General features: G+C 38.4%; 1 protein-coding gene across 23 annotated transcripts in view; it reads right to left on the reverse strand.

Annotated features, from left to right (window-relative positions):
* The window catches only part of DLG1 (discs large MAGUK scaffold protein 1), a 169,436-nt gene that overhangs the window by 101,261 nt on the left and 53,904 nt on the right, over positions 1–14,271 (reverse strand). For all 23 annotated transcript variants that reach the window (XR_009728190.1, XM_061371457.1, XM_061371469.1 and 20 more), the window contains one exon: positions 4,184–4,348. Coding sequence is in view for 22 of the 23 variants with exons in the window: in XM_061371457.1 (XP_061227441.1) it covers positions 4,184–4,348 (165 nt within the window). In the remaining variant the exon portion in view is untranslated. The remainder of the gene's footprint in view (positions 1–4,183; positions 4,349–14,271) is intronic.

A 14,271-nucleotide genomic window follows, 5' to 3' on the forward strand; every position in this document is an offset into this window, starting at 1 on the left:
TTTTTTTCTGGAGTTTGGAAACCTCAAATTGAAGAAATAATATTAAAAAAAAAAAAAACAACCCATTTTCACTGTTACTGAAATACAGTTTCACTTCACACAGTATTAAATGGGGGAACCTCCTGGGTCAAATCTATTTCTTTGGTGCTCGAGATGTATGAAATACAAACTGACAAAGCTCCACCCTAACAAATAAAAGCTGTAAGCCCTGCCTCATGCTTAACCTTTAAATCAGTACAGCTAGTACCCATTATTTCGTGGTAATTGCAAGCATGCAGTACCTTAACCTGAATCTGAAGTAGCCCACCTCTCTGTCAAGAAGGTAAACCATCTTGAGTTACTACAGTACCCAAAGTGGGACATTTGATAAATATTAGTCACATGCTCATCCTCTAAAAATTTGGGATACACATTTGTCTTTCTGGTCACTGCAAGCTGCTTCTTGATAATGATGCCCCTGTCCAAGCAAGTCCTAAAAGCTGCTTTAAGCCCTAGAAAATCTGAAAACCTCTCAAGAACAAAATGTGAATTACTTAAACCATTTCCCTTCTTCACTACATTCTATCTGCATTCTGTATTACTCCTCTAAACTACAGAGGGCTTGCTATAAAAGAAGTTATTCCTCAAAATCTGATTCTACTGCCCTCTGCAGCATTTCTTAAAAAGCAGCATACGATCATATAACTACAGTCTACAATTTGTTCTCCAAATTAAAATTTCAAATTTATTTCACATCAATTTTTTTTTTTTAGAAAAATCTTCTCATTATCTCATGGGTGTAATAAACATAACACATTCTATCAACATTTGGTTTCCATGAGCAAATATACTATTGAATAAAGCTAATCAAGGTCTTGTATATTAGCCAAGACCCGATCCCTACATAGCACACCAAGCCAACCTACCAATGAATTACACAAATTAATTACAGAACTGTTGTTACTAAACTCATCTTCAGCAAGAGCTATGCCAAAACTATGAAAATCTTGCAGATCATGAAGCCAAAAGAAGAGGACCAGCTAAGCTAATGATACAACAGCAACCTTGGGTTTTTTTCTGACATACTCAAGACTTAACAGCCTTTATTTCAGTAACTTCAGCAAACCATTTGCTAACCAAAAAGAAATTTTGTGAGCAAAAAAGGCATTTTGCTCTAAAAAGTTCCCATGAAGATTCCAGGGCCTACGAAACTACGGATGCACCCCTCACTCCAAATACCTTTGGATCTCAGACTCTAATTATAAGTGATTTATAAAAAGTTGACCTCAGAAGAGAAGCAAGCCAGCAGTCAACTTCATACCAGAATTCAAAGTTCCACAAAAAAGCTGGTGAACAAATGAAACCTGGAGCACACACCCCAGTTTTCAGATGAACAAAGCTCTGGGAAATTTTACTTCTACCAGATTGCTTTTAAATTAATAAAATAAAAATAAAAATAATAAAAAGAGAAGTCACGTGAAAATAATCAGATGTATGGTATAAACGGTAATATCAGTTGCATGGTGGTATTTCTCATACACACATTCTTTCCTATCCAGTGGTATTTCCTAGCACTTACACATTTCAGACAGATAATAGTAATCCTCCTCAGAGACCTTAGATACACAGCATTTTGACAAGACCTCACCATACTTTGTAATTATATTTACACATTGCTTAACATTATTTCCACAACACTTTAAATGAGAGGTGGTTCCTTTCTTCTAGAATGGTGCAGCAGAGTTGTACATTTAACATACCCCAAGAAAATTAAAAAAAAAAAAAAACAAAATTCCACTTAGATCACATCTGAGCAGAGTAAGGCACAGTACAGTCATCCACGCTGATTTCTGTAAAATTGTTCTGGGTTTTACATCAGTGTCCTTACAGAAAGTTACAACAGCTAAAGAAAGCTAAACTAGAACAGGCAATTCAGGGTTCCATGTAACACTCTAAACACAAGCCTCACTTGTTTTGGAGACCCCTGGTAGGGTCTCTGTACGCTAGAGATCATTCACACTGCAGACAGTAAGAAATTAAGTCAATTTCCATGGAATATTAATACTGCCAATATCAAATCCTTATTTTTGTACTTCTGTAGTTGTCTATTTGCAAAAATAATCTGAAGTCAAACAGGAACTATTCTGAGTAGTTTGGTTTCCCTGAGATCCAGTCAGCCAGAAAGAAATCAAAGTAACTGCAGCCCTTTAAACATGATTAAAAGTACAATTCTTTTGTACAAGTATAAAGAAGTAATACCTCGTCAGTTCCAAGAAAATGATTTTCAGTCTCAGAAGCCCATTCTAGAATTTTATTTTTTATTTATATGAGTTTCTAGATTGCGAAGTGTGTTATATGTGATGGGTTATTATGGACAGTTTGCCTCTTTGCCCTTTTGATCTCTCTATGCTTTCTGAAACGCAAGACTAACTGTGCTATAAATTAAGAAGAGCTTGTGAATAAACAGAGCTGTCCCTAAGCCCCCAGAGGCAGACTTGTTTTTGTTTTTTTTTATTTCTAATGGCTGCACACAAAATGTGTTGCATTACTTTCTGAATATCAATAAATTCAGGAAACTAGACACACACAAAAGTGTGTTAATTGTGTGTCTACTTTAAAAGGCAACAGAAGGTTGAGATCCCAACTGTTCTCAAAATCATAAAATCATAGAATAGTTAGGGTTAGAAAGGACCTTAAGATCATCTAGTTCTAACCCCCCTGCCATAGGCAAGAACACCTCACACTAAACCGTATCACCTAAGGCCTCGTCCAACCTGGCCTTGAACACTGCCAGGGATGAAGCATTCACAACCTCCATGGGCAACCTATTCCAGTGCCTCACCACCCTAACAGGAAAGAATTTCCTCCTTATATCCAATCTAAACTTCCCCTGTTTAAGTTTTAACCCGTTACCCCTTGTCATAGAATCACAGAATAGTTAGGGTTGGAAAGGACCTTAACATCATCAAGTTCAAACCCCCTTGTCCTATCACTACAGTCCCTAATGAAGAATCCCTCCCCACCATCCCTATAGGCCTTATTCTTAGAAGAATTCTAAGAATTCTTATTCTTAGAAGGCTCTTCAGAGGTTAACAGAGCTCACTGCAAAAGGATTTTTCATTAGGGCTTAAACAATTCAGCTATTTTAGCTCCTAAAGACTACAGAAACACAAAGAGTTCATTATGGAGTTAAAAGTAAAAATAAATAACTGTTCATTACCTACATATACATTTTTAAAATTTTAGAAAAGCTGGATCACAACTGCTAAACACACTCGCCTGCTACCATTGGTTCCTTTATAGAATCCTTACAAGTGAATTACAGAGCTGATACATTCAGCAGAATTCTCTTCACAATAAAAAAATGAATGCATCTGGAACGTAACTAGGTTCAAAACGACATTTTTCTTAAATTATAGTGGCACTTGTTACAATACACTGCCAATTTCAGTCACAAAGGAATCTACCACACCCCCAAAATCCGTAAGAATAAAAACACCAAGCTATAAGCTTAACACAGTGTAAACCCATCTCATCATTCTAAAGCCCAAATGCTCACTGGTAGCAAACCATTTCCCCAGTTTTTCTTGAAAACAAGCCATAAAGACTCAGAGGTGTTATACAAAACAGCATTTAGTCTGGCACACTAAAATACTACACTATTCAGAAAGTGATTAAGCTCCATTTCACTACTAAGCCAGTAAATAAAATTGCCTCCTACAACCCCCTCCAAAATCTCACATGCAGTTTGTTCTTTTTAAATCTGCCTTTAAGTTACTAGAGCTGTCTTAAGTATAATGGTGCTGTATGCTGAAAATCTTCAGAGATATGTATTATCCTTGGCTTACTACATTTTCTACCCAGGTCCTCAATGAAAATGTTTATAAGAAAACTCAGAATTGATTCTACAGGATGCTGATAGAAAACCCAAAACATAACTTACAGCAGTAACTGTAGTGTCCCTCAAAACTACATCCAAGACCTTAAGTTACCTACACTGTCATCTCGGCAGTTTACTACCAGTCATGTTTACTCAGGACATGTACAACTAAGTCAACACTTTAATTGCCTACACAGTGAATTTTACAGAAGAGCAGTTCCACAAGAGAAGCAGGTGTGTATTTCATGCATATTTTTCTCTACAAAATTATATTCCTGGAGAGTGAATGAAAAGAGTTCACCCTTAAACTTTAAAAATGCCTACCTTTACTGGTGAAATATGAGAATGGGAAACAAACCCATGGACATTCTCAATCTGTGACAGATTCTTCTCTGATACATGAACCAGCTCTGGACCCGTCACCTCATTGGTAATGTGTGGAGAGCTGTGCTCCTGTGGAGGTGTATCTTCATCCTGGTAGCGGTATTTCTGAAGAAAAGAAAAAAGGATAAAAAAAAGATCAGTCCACCACAGAAATGTGAAAAAATTACCCAGAAAACCTAGATCAGAAACAGGGGGTCTTTTTACTGCTTAGGAGTGTAATTAGTATTTTCAGTTTAAAGATTCATCCTGTTCAAAAATATTCCAGCCTTTTTAGTCTCACCTACCTAACTATAAAGCTACTTAACTGTCTTTTGCCTATTTGCATACAGTAAGATGTCGCCAAAGCTTTTTCCAAAGAACTTTTGCCTTTATAGTTTTTTCCTCACAAATTCTTTAACACTAGATTATTCACTAACAGCATAAACTCTCACTACCAACTGAATATGTCACCTTCTTCTGCTTTTAAAAGCTATCAGCCTCAAAAGCTCTTTTCGTACTTCCAATTTAGTGTACAACTGCCAAAAGCACTTTCTGCCAGCTAACGAGTTTCAGCTTCAATACTGATGTATCAATATAGCAATTCATTACTGCTAATTTTATGATGAAGCATAAAATGTGGGTTTGCCACTAGACTGATTGAGCTCTCCCAAGTCTTCAAACAGAACCACAAAGCATTATGCAGTCTTAGTCTTTGTAATTTGCACTGAATTTCAAAATGTAAACAGACAAAACAGAACCTATTACTTAACTACCAGGGATGGATTCTAGTCACTGTGCTATATCCACACTTGCAGATCCCTACTAAAAGGGTATTAATGAAATTGGGAGGATACATAATATTAACTTGTTCTCTGGACTGCAGTTAACTGCTCATCCTGCATCTCCAAATTCCAAACATACTTAACATAAACTTCACCCCAGGTTCATCTTTGTGGTCTCTGCCAATTCTGAAGCACTTCAGGTACTCCACACATTTTATTACTAGTTAAAACCAAAGCTGAAAGCTGAAGTCCTGGAACTTTTTTTCCAGCAGAGTTCAGTGTCCCTAAAACACATCCCAACATAACCACATTGACTTTCACACACCATTACTAGACTCTGGAATATATACATGGTTGTTACTAGTTTACAGACAAAGCATTGTCACATCATTAAAAACCTTTCTAAAGACATGGTAGTTTCAAACTTGAAAAAAGCTATTCTATTATTAAAGAATGTTTAGGATAGAAGACATTTCCTTGCTGCTTTTTTCTTTTTTTTTCCCTAAACACAATTCTAAGATCTATGTACTTCAGTTAGAAATAGTCATAATCTTGGTAATCCAATTCTACAGCATAATCCAGTGGATCACTGCAAGTAACCCGTTTGTTGATAATTATGTGACCACTACACCAAGGCAGTACCTGATAAACAGTGTATAATAACTAACCCTTTTAACAGCTACATGCAAGTACAATTTTCGGCTACCACAAAGATCCATGCTCTTCACAGAAGTTTTGCAATACTACAGTGCCATAAAATCTACAGGATAAACCACAAAGAAACTGTCTAAAATGATCCATCATTTATCAGCTCCTGTGAGGCTTACCCTGTTTATTTCCTGCTCACCCACATCTGTGTGCTTGTCTTACAGTAAGACTTAATTTTTTTGTTTACCTAGCAAAAAACAATTTCTAAGCATGGTGAAACAGGACAGCTAAACTCCTAGATACAAGAGTATCTTATTCTTCCTGGTCTCCCAGACTCTGGGGAAAGCACTTTACCCATTTCCTTTCTTTGGTTCCAGCACTCAGATCAGCAGAAAAGCACCTACTGTTTTCTCATCCTTTGATGGGCTAGACTTGTACTGGATTACTGACCCTAATTCATTCAGGACTCAAAGCACACCAGAAACAATGCAAAAGAGGGATGAAATCAGGATGGGATTTCTCTCTTTTGGAAGTGAGCTACATATACATCAGTCTAGTCTGTCTTCTGCAGACTCACTGTACAGCAATATTGTGGAGTTTTGCCAGTAAAGAAGTGGTTCAATGGATCAGGTGTGTTAAAGAGGTCATAAAGTGAATTGTGCTGAAAGAGGAAGGATTTCTTCATTCTTCTCTTTCTGTTCTTCCCTGTACCACATTGTTCTGCCAACACTAAGATTAACTGAGAGATAAGCTGCGTTCCCTTACTAACTTAAAAGGAACAACTTGCAGGTTTACACTTCTATCACCCATCGCACTCTATCCAGTCACAGCCTGCCCTACAGCATACACCTGTCTCCAAACACATCCTCACCCATCTCCAAACCCCAATACAGCAGCACAAACTTGCACTCAACCACAAATACAGACTCTAAAGATGCAGTTTCTTGTAGACAGTAACTGATGAGATCTCAGAGAACTCTGAAGTAAATCAGTAACCCTGATTTATTTTTATACTTAAAAGATAAAATTGTGAAAATCTTGATCCACACCCTACTCAATTCACCCTTCACTGGTGAGACCATATGAGATTAAGTTCTAGTATATGAGAGAAATTATGCTTTTGAAGTATTAGAAATTGTGAAGTAGAAGGAATACAAGTCTACTTTCTCTAAAAATACCAATGATTAGCAGAGAAGCACAGGGCAAAAGAAATAATCCCAAACAGGAAAGCAAGAACATTAGAGACTTATGTTATTACAGCCAACCTACTTCCAAACACTTTCATACCTTCCAGTTAGATGGATGCCAAAGGTGAATGCTCACAGTTGTGGAAAGTCACAATAGTTATTCAAAAAGCCCTAACTATTCACATATTTATCAGAGTTTCATGAGATAGAATCATAGAATCATAGAATAGTTAGGGTTGGAAAGGACCTCCAGATCATCAAGCTCCAACCCCCATGCCATGGGCAGGGACACCTCGCTCTAAACCATATTACCCAAGGCCTCATCCAACCTGGCCTTGAACACTCCCAGGGATGAAGCATTCACAACCTCCATGGGCAACCTATTCCAGTGCCTCACCACCCTTACAGGAAAGAATTTCCTCCTTATATCCAATCTAAACTTCCCCTGTTTAAGTTTTAACCCATTACCCCTTGTCCTATCACTACAGTCCCTAATGAAGAGTCCATCCCCAGCATCCTTACAGGCCCCCTTCAGATACTGGAAGGTCTCCACACAGCCTTCTCTTCTCCAGGCTGAACAGCTCCAACTTTCTCAGCCTATCTTCATATGGGAGGTGCTCCAGTCCCCTGATCATCCTCCTGGCCCTCCTACGGACTTGTTCCAGCAGTTCCATGTCCTTTTTATGTTGAGGACACCAGAACTGCACACAGTACTCCAAGTGAGGTCTCACGAGAGCAGAATAAAGGGGCAGGATCACCTCCTTCGACCTGCTGGTCACGCTCCTGTTGATGCAGCCCAGGATACAGTTGGTTTTCTGGGCTGCAAGCTCACACTGCAGCCGCCTCATGCTCATTTTCTCACTGACAAACACCCCCAAGTACTTCTCCCCAGGGCTGCTCTGAATTTCCTTTGCCCAACCTGCAGCTGTGCCTGGGATTGCTCTAACCTAGGTGTATGACCTTGCACTTGTCATGATTAAACTTCAGGTTGGCATCAGCTCACCTCACAAGTGTGTCAAGATCCCTCTGGATGGCATTCCTTCCCTCCAGCGTATCAACCGAACCACACAGCTTGGTGTCATCAGCAAACTTGCTGAGGGCGCACTCAATCCCACTGTCCATGTCAGCAACAAAGACGCTGAACAAGACCAGTCCCAACACCGATCCCTGAGGGACACCACTCGTTACTGGTCTCCAGAAGGACATTGAGCCATTGACCACAACTCTCTTTGTGTGCGGCCATCCAGCCAGTTCTTTATCCACCGACTGGTCCATTCATCAGATTGATGTCTCTCCATTTTAGAGACAAGAATGTAATGTGGGACAGTGTCGAATGCTTTACACAAGTCCAGGTAGATGACAACAACTGCTTTACCACTGTCCATTAGTTCTGTAGCCCCATCATAGAAGGCCATCAAATTGGTCAGGCAGGATTTCCCCTTAGTGAAGCCATGCTGGCTGTCACCAAGCACCTTGTTGTTTTTCATGTGCCTTAGCATGCCTTCCAGGAGATGACTTAGCCAACTTAATAGCTCACTACTAGCAGAATGTAAAAGTGCTTCCCCTGCAGCACTGAGATGTTAGATTACTCAGCCTCAGACTCCTGCCATTCATTCATCTTCTGAGACTGATTTGTTTTTAATTTATCAAAACCCCAAAAGGAGTTGACATTAACTCTCTAGAACAGCTATGTTAAACGTCAGAAACAGGGAAGAATTATCATTTAAAGAATAATGTTGGCCAAAAATACAAGTGAACATTATTGGAACATAACTAATATCACATTGGAAATTAGACAAAAATATTAGAGCTTCAAGAAGCACAGAAAATGCCTTGAAACTCCAGAGAAAGTAGGAATTTTGCTAGCCTAAAGGAGCCTGCTCCACCAGTGAAGGAAGTAGTTTGCTGCATTTCTGACCGAAGATGTCCCTGCCAGATCTCAAGCTTTGATTTGACTATGAAATACAGCAAAATGGGTGGATTAAGTTCCCAGATCATCTCAGACAAGACCATGTGGAAAGCTAGATGTGGATCATCCCAGTTTTATTAAGGAAAAACAAGCAAACAAACAAAAACAAAGTCACAGGGCAATCAAAATCAACTTCCTTTACTTGAACAACGCAGGATTACCTTGTCCAGGTATTTGGACATGTGTGAGTGGAGACTCTAGATTTCACTAAGATTTCAGTAAGAAACCTAAGTTTACATTATAAAATGTATCAGTGCCTACAGCAACACAGTGTGTATAAAGTTTTAATAGAACAGTACAACATTTAGATTAAAAATGAAAAAATACTGTGGTAAACGACTCTCTCCCATACTAGACACTAACAAGGGCTACAAGTGTTTCAAGTAAACATCTTAAATGTGAACTGGATTTTGATGTAATATTCAAGATTGATTTTACTATAATTTGCAAAGTATTTCCCTACTTGAAACTACTAAAATCAAAATTCATATTTAAAATACGCTGATATACCTACGGGATGTTTCAAAGTGCATTAAAACATAAATATCCACAATATCCAGCCTCTAAAGAGACATCAGTTTAGAAGAGCCACACAAGCAATGGCTCAAAGGGAAAGTATTTTTTTCCTCCCCGGCGTAGCAAAGCAACTCTGAACTCGCAGACACACTGCCGCGGCTGCTCACCAGCACTCAACCAGGTAGTAGCCAAGCAACTTAACTAATTTTTAAGAAGCTTTATGAACTGTTGTATAAGTCATAATCATATTTTAAAGTCCTAAGTAATCAAGTGTTAAACATTTAACACATACTTCTGACACAGATACTGCCCTAAAGGATTCAGTTGTAGGTGTATATATGTGCGTCAAAAGTAATTTAACCCATTTCTCTTCTGATGCAAGATAGTTAAAAAGATTTCTTAACACTACATTACACTTTCAATGAGTTTTGAGCTGCCACCAAGCACTACGGACTTAATTAGTTACTGGTGAAAATTACAAAAAAAAATCCATTTACTTCAATAAACCAGTGCTAGTTTACATGAGAGGAGAAGAGGGCCCAAACTCAGAAGAGTGAAATCACTCACTGTGTTAACTGATCAGGCCCACAGCCTGCCTGCTTCAATTCACAGGCCTAGAAGAGTTAGACAAAAATAAGGATGAACAAAGTAGCTGCAAAGTGCAGGATGAACAAGGATTTTATAGACTTTACAGATTACATAGATTTTATAGCACTGTTTTTCAGAATACAGATCACTTGATCACTGAAGAAGTGCAGAAAAGCTTTAGAAAACACTCAAGAAAAAGTTCACCTTAGTGTACCTCATCTCTTACCTATATTTTAAAAGTAAGGTATTTCAAACATTCATATATAATCTCCCCCCTAGAGATAACTAAATTGTGGTTGGGTTACTGACGGGGTGGTGCTGGTTTGGTTGGTTGTTTTTTTAAGATCCTCTAATGAGAAATCTTACTGTAACAGAAGTGAAAGGAAACTGCTTACAGAACACTTAAAACAATTCTATGCCCCATACTAGCGACCCATATCCGCAACACCACACAATGCTGTTATTCCAGAGATTCAAGCCATACAGAAGGCCATGTTCAAGGACACAAAATTAATTACAGAAAAATGTCTTAACTACCAGATAACTTAAAAGACAAAATTCAAGGCAGCAGTAACTAGAGTTCTCTTTAAAATGGGATGTGTATCAAAATCCAACTCAGATACACATATCAATCTACTGTCTTAAGTGAAAACAAATTTGAAAGCACAGTAATGTATAATTTCCACACACAAATTAAAAAAAATCAGTGCTAAACGAGCTTTAATGTAAGAGCAAAAGGATGCTAAAAAAAATTTAAAACTTAAAAACAAGTTGACATTCCAGATTCTAACCCGCCCTACCTACACAGTGATACAACTCATAAGTTACTGCATACTTCAAACTACAAAACCTACAAACAAAACACAGGAAGCCTGATTTATATAGCCTGTCCCCAGGTAAGTTTTGATTTTCACTGTAGAAGGCCAACCCATGTTTTGAAAGAGATTAAGTGAGGACTTCAAGAAGTAAATAAGATATTTTGAATCTGATAAATACATAGAAGCTCCTAGGGTCAGACCCCCTCTGATGTAGTATGAACAGACAGCATGAAAACCAAAGTGGCTTTAGACTATTTACACCTGACTCCCCAGGTTTACATTCTTTTCCTTGTTTAGTCACTGCTCCACTTTAAAAGTGAAAATAAAGGACCCTTCAAAGGATCATTCCAGCAACTGAAGTGGGGAAACAGTTTGACTTTCAGCATAAAAAGTATTTGGATGCAGCATGTCAAAGCAGATAAACAAAATCTAAATACAGTTCTCCCCATACCTCCCCAAACAGTGACCTTCACTACTCCAGAACGGACCTTAACTCAAAAGCTTTGTAAACACTAGGAAAATTATGGAAACCAAAGGAAGTCTCTTTGCAGGTGAAGAAAAACTCACACTGAAAAACTGGAAGTCTGTAACTAACAAAAGAAACTTCAGTAATGTAAGAAAAGAGGATATGTGTTTCTGGATTTTCAGAACTACTTCACTGATCATGGAAAAGGACTTACAGTAAAATTTTCAGTTCAGGCCTCAATGTTCTGATAAACTGGATTACTCAAAATTTTAGAACTTTTTTTTTTTTGCTTTTTGGATTTATTTTTTTAAACACAGGTTTGGTACTTTGAGTAGCTAACTGCTTCATTCTCAAATAAAAGCACAAAGTTTTCTTCTAATAATCAGAACCAAGTAAAAAATATAAGGCATTTCAGCCCACTCTGGACAGCTTCAGTTTGACACTTATCTAGAATAAAACTGCTCATAATGTGTTTATTTAGGTCATAGCGTTCCATCCTATGTCAAAATGCACAGCTAGTATTAAACGTGTTTATGTAACGCTTCATGTCACAGATATCCAGAAAACAACACAAGAATTCAAGATATGTATATACGTTTACAAGAACACCAGAAATATTCACAGTGAAAAAGTTTACCTGTTCCAGATTAGAGCCTAAAGAAGGAACAGTCAGATTTTGAATGTTCTTTTCATATGTGGTCATACATCAGTAAAGGAAAACACTGTTCTTCACAGGATTCCTTGTCTGAGATGAATTATTTCTTTAAAGGACTGAAAAGGTAATCCTGTATTACTGTTTCACACTGTCATTTAAATACTGACTCAGTATTCAAAGGCCTTAGAGAATAAGGATAGCTAGTTTTTTTAGTGCAATACAACCCTGCAACTTTTCTTCAAAACTCACAAAGTGCCCAGTGCAAAAATCTCTCTGCACTACTGGCAGTCACAACTATTTGAACATAAATCCTTCAGTTCATTGGGGATTCCGACAGTACAGAATACCTAGTCTGTACTAACAGCAGTACCTGCCTATTTGAAGAAAATTAAAGCCTGTGGAGAAATAAATTAAGGTATCTTAAAACACATTAGTGTTAAGGTATCTTAAAACACATTAGTGTTACCATTAGTTAAGGTATCTTAAAACACATTAGTTAAATTAACTGTTCTCAAGAACCATGGAATAGTTTGGACTGGAAGGGACCTTAAAGATAATCCAGTTCCAACCTCCCTGCCAAGGGCAGAGACACCTTCCACCAAGACCAGGTTGCTCAAAGCCCCTTCCAACCTGGCCTCGAACACTGTCAGGGCTCTGGGCAGCCTGTTCTAGTGCCTCACCACCCTCACAGTGAAGAATTTTTTTCTGAATGTCTAACCTAAATCTCCTGTCTGTCAGTTTAAAGCCATCCCTCGTTGTCCTATCCCTACATGCCCTTGTAAAAAGTCCCTCTCCAGTTTTCTCATCGGTCCCTTTAGGTACTGGAAAGCTGCTACGTTGGTCTCCAAGATACACGTATTACCAGCATTCTGCCAAACGACACTAATAAAGACACTAATACAGAACTCTGCCGATCGCGTTTCGTACGAGGTTTTTCCCTTCCCTTCCTCCCCCCCTTCCTCTCCCCCCCCCTTCCCCCCGCCCCGACACAGGCCGCGCGCCCTCCGGCGGGCAGCCCCTTGCAGCTCCGCGCACTTCCCGCGCAGGCTGCCCGCTTCGCAGGGCCGGGCACGCCCGGTCAGGGCAAGGTAAGGAGTCACTAACGCGTTCGGACAGACAGAGCCACTGACGCGAGAGTACAGCAGAAAAACGGCGCCATCGCTGAGATCCGACACAAAACGCCCAAAGTGGATTCCGGATTACTTGCTGGATATTTTTAGTTTGGTCTTAAAGCGATCAGCATCGCCCTTCCGCAGTTCAACTGGCAAAATTAAAACCAAGATAGCATTTTCAATCTCTGCTTTTCTTCCCAAGTTCATTATTTAAGCATGAGAATACCTTACAAATTAAAAAGGGATGTGCAGTTCTACAAAAGTAAGGAAATTTAATTCTATAGCAATTAGTTTCCAAATTGCATCAATAAATATATACATATTTGCAATTCAAAAATGCTTTGGACAGATGAAAAATAAGTAGATTTAGAGAAGGTAAATTCTTCCCTCTGGGAAATAAAGCATTTAACTTGTAAGTTTCATAATAAATCATTCACACTGTCAAAAGATCCATAAAAATTTAGGCTCCTCCCTCCCCACCTCGGTGACTTCTATTCAACACCAGCATTTTACAATACAGACATCTATCTAGAAATGCACCACAAGGATGCATGGATGTATACATGTACACACACACACACACACAAATGTTCCCAATTCATAAAATCTAATTCAACTATTTTTTGTTAAAAACAACAAGCAACGACTTAGAAACACTGAATATTCAAAGTAAGTTTTAGGGAGAAACATTTCTGACTGTCTCACAAGTAACTTCACACACACATCCCTTTAATTCTACATGGGCTTTCCAGTACCTGGCCTTCTTGTCACATCCTTCACATTGCACATTAATTTTACTGGTGGAAAAAAACAAAAATGCATTTTTGCCATAATACCAAATATATTCTGTTCACTATTCTGAGAATTACCAAATTACATGTTTTATTACTCTGAACCCTAAATAGCTGATGTAGTCCTAAAACAACTAAATACCCAAGGGCACTGTTAAACCCAAACCTGCCACTAACAATTGCTTCCATCAATATGATGTCAGGAGGCATTTCCAGCCCTGCATCTTAGTGCAAGTCTCCTGTGTATTTAATTCTCTACAGCTGAAGAACACGAAAACCAACTGCAATAAACTGATTACATGATGATTAATGCTGATTAATGGAGAATGACGACATTTTACATGCGGCATTCAGTAAATTCAGAATGTTGTTCAGAGAGATCTTTAAGCAGTAGGCATGATAATTCACTACTTCTGTCACAACCACCAAGAGCTCTGATAATCGAGTAAGGCATGGCACAAAACAGACACTATTTAACCAGAAATTTAAGGCAGTTACATTAGACATAATGGCAATC

This window comes from Neopsephotus bourkii, unplaced genomic scaffold, assembly GCF_033783945.1.
Source record: "Neopsephotus bourkii isolate Nb327-2 ecotype Australia unplaced genomic scaffold, CSIRO-AGI_Nbou_v1 NB_1574, whole genome shotgun sequence".
NCBI classification, from domain to species: Eukaryota; Metazoa; Chordata; class Aves; order Psittaciformes; family Psittacidae; genus Neopsephotus; species Neopsephotus bourkii.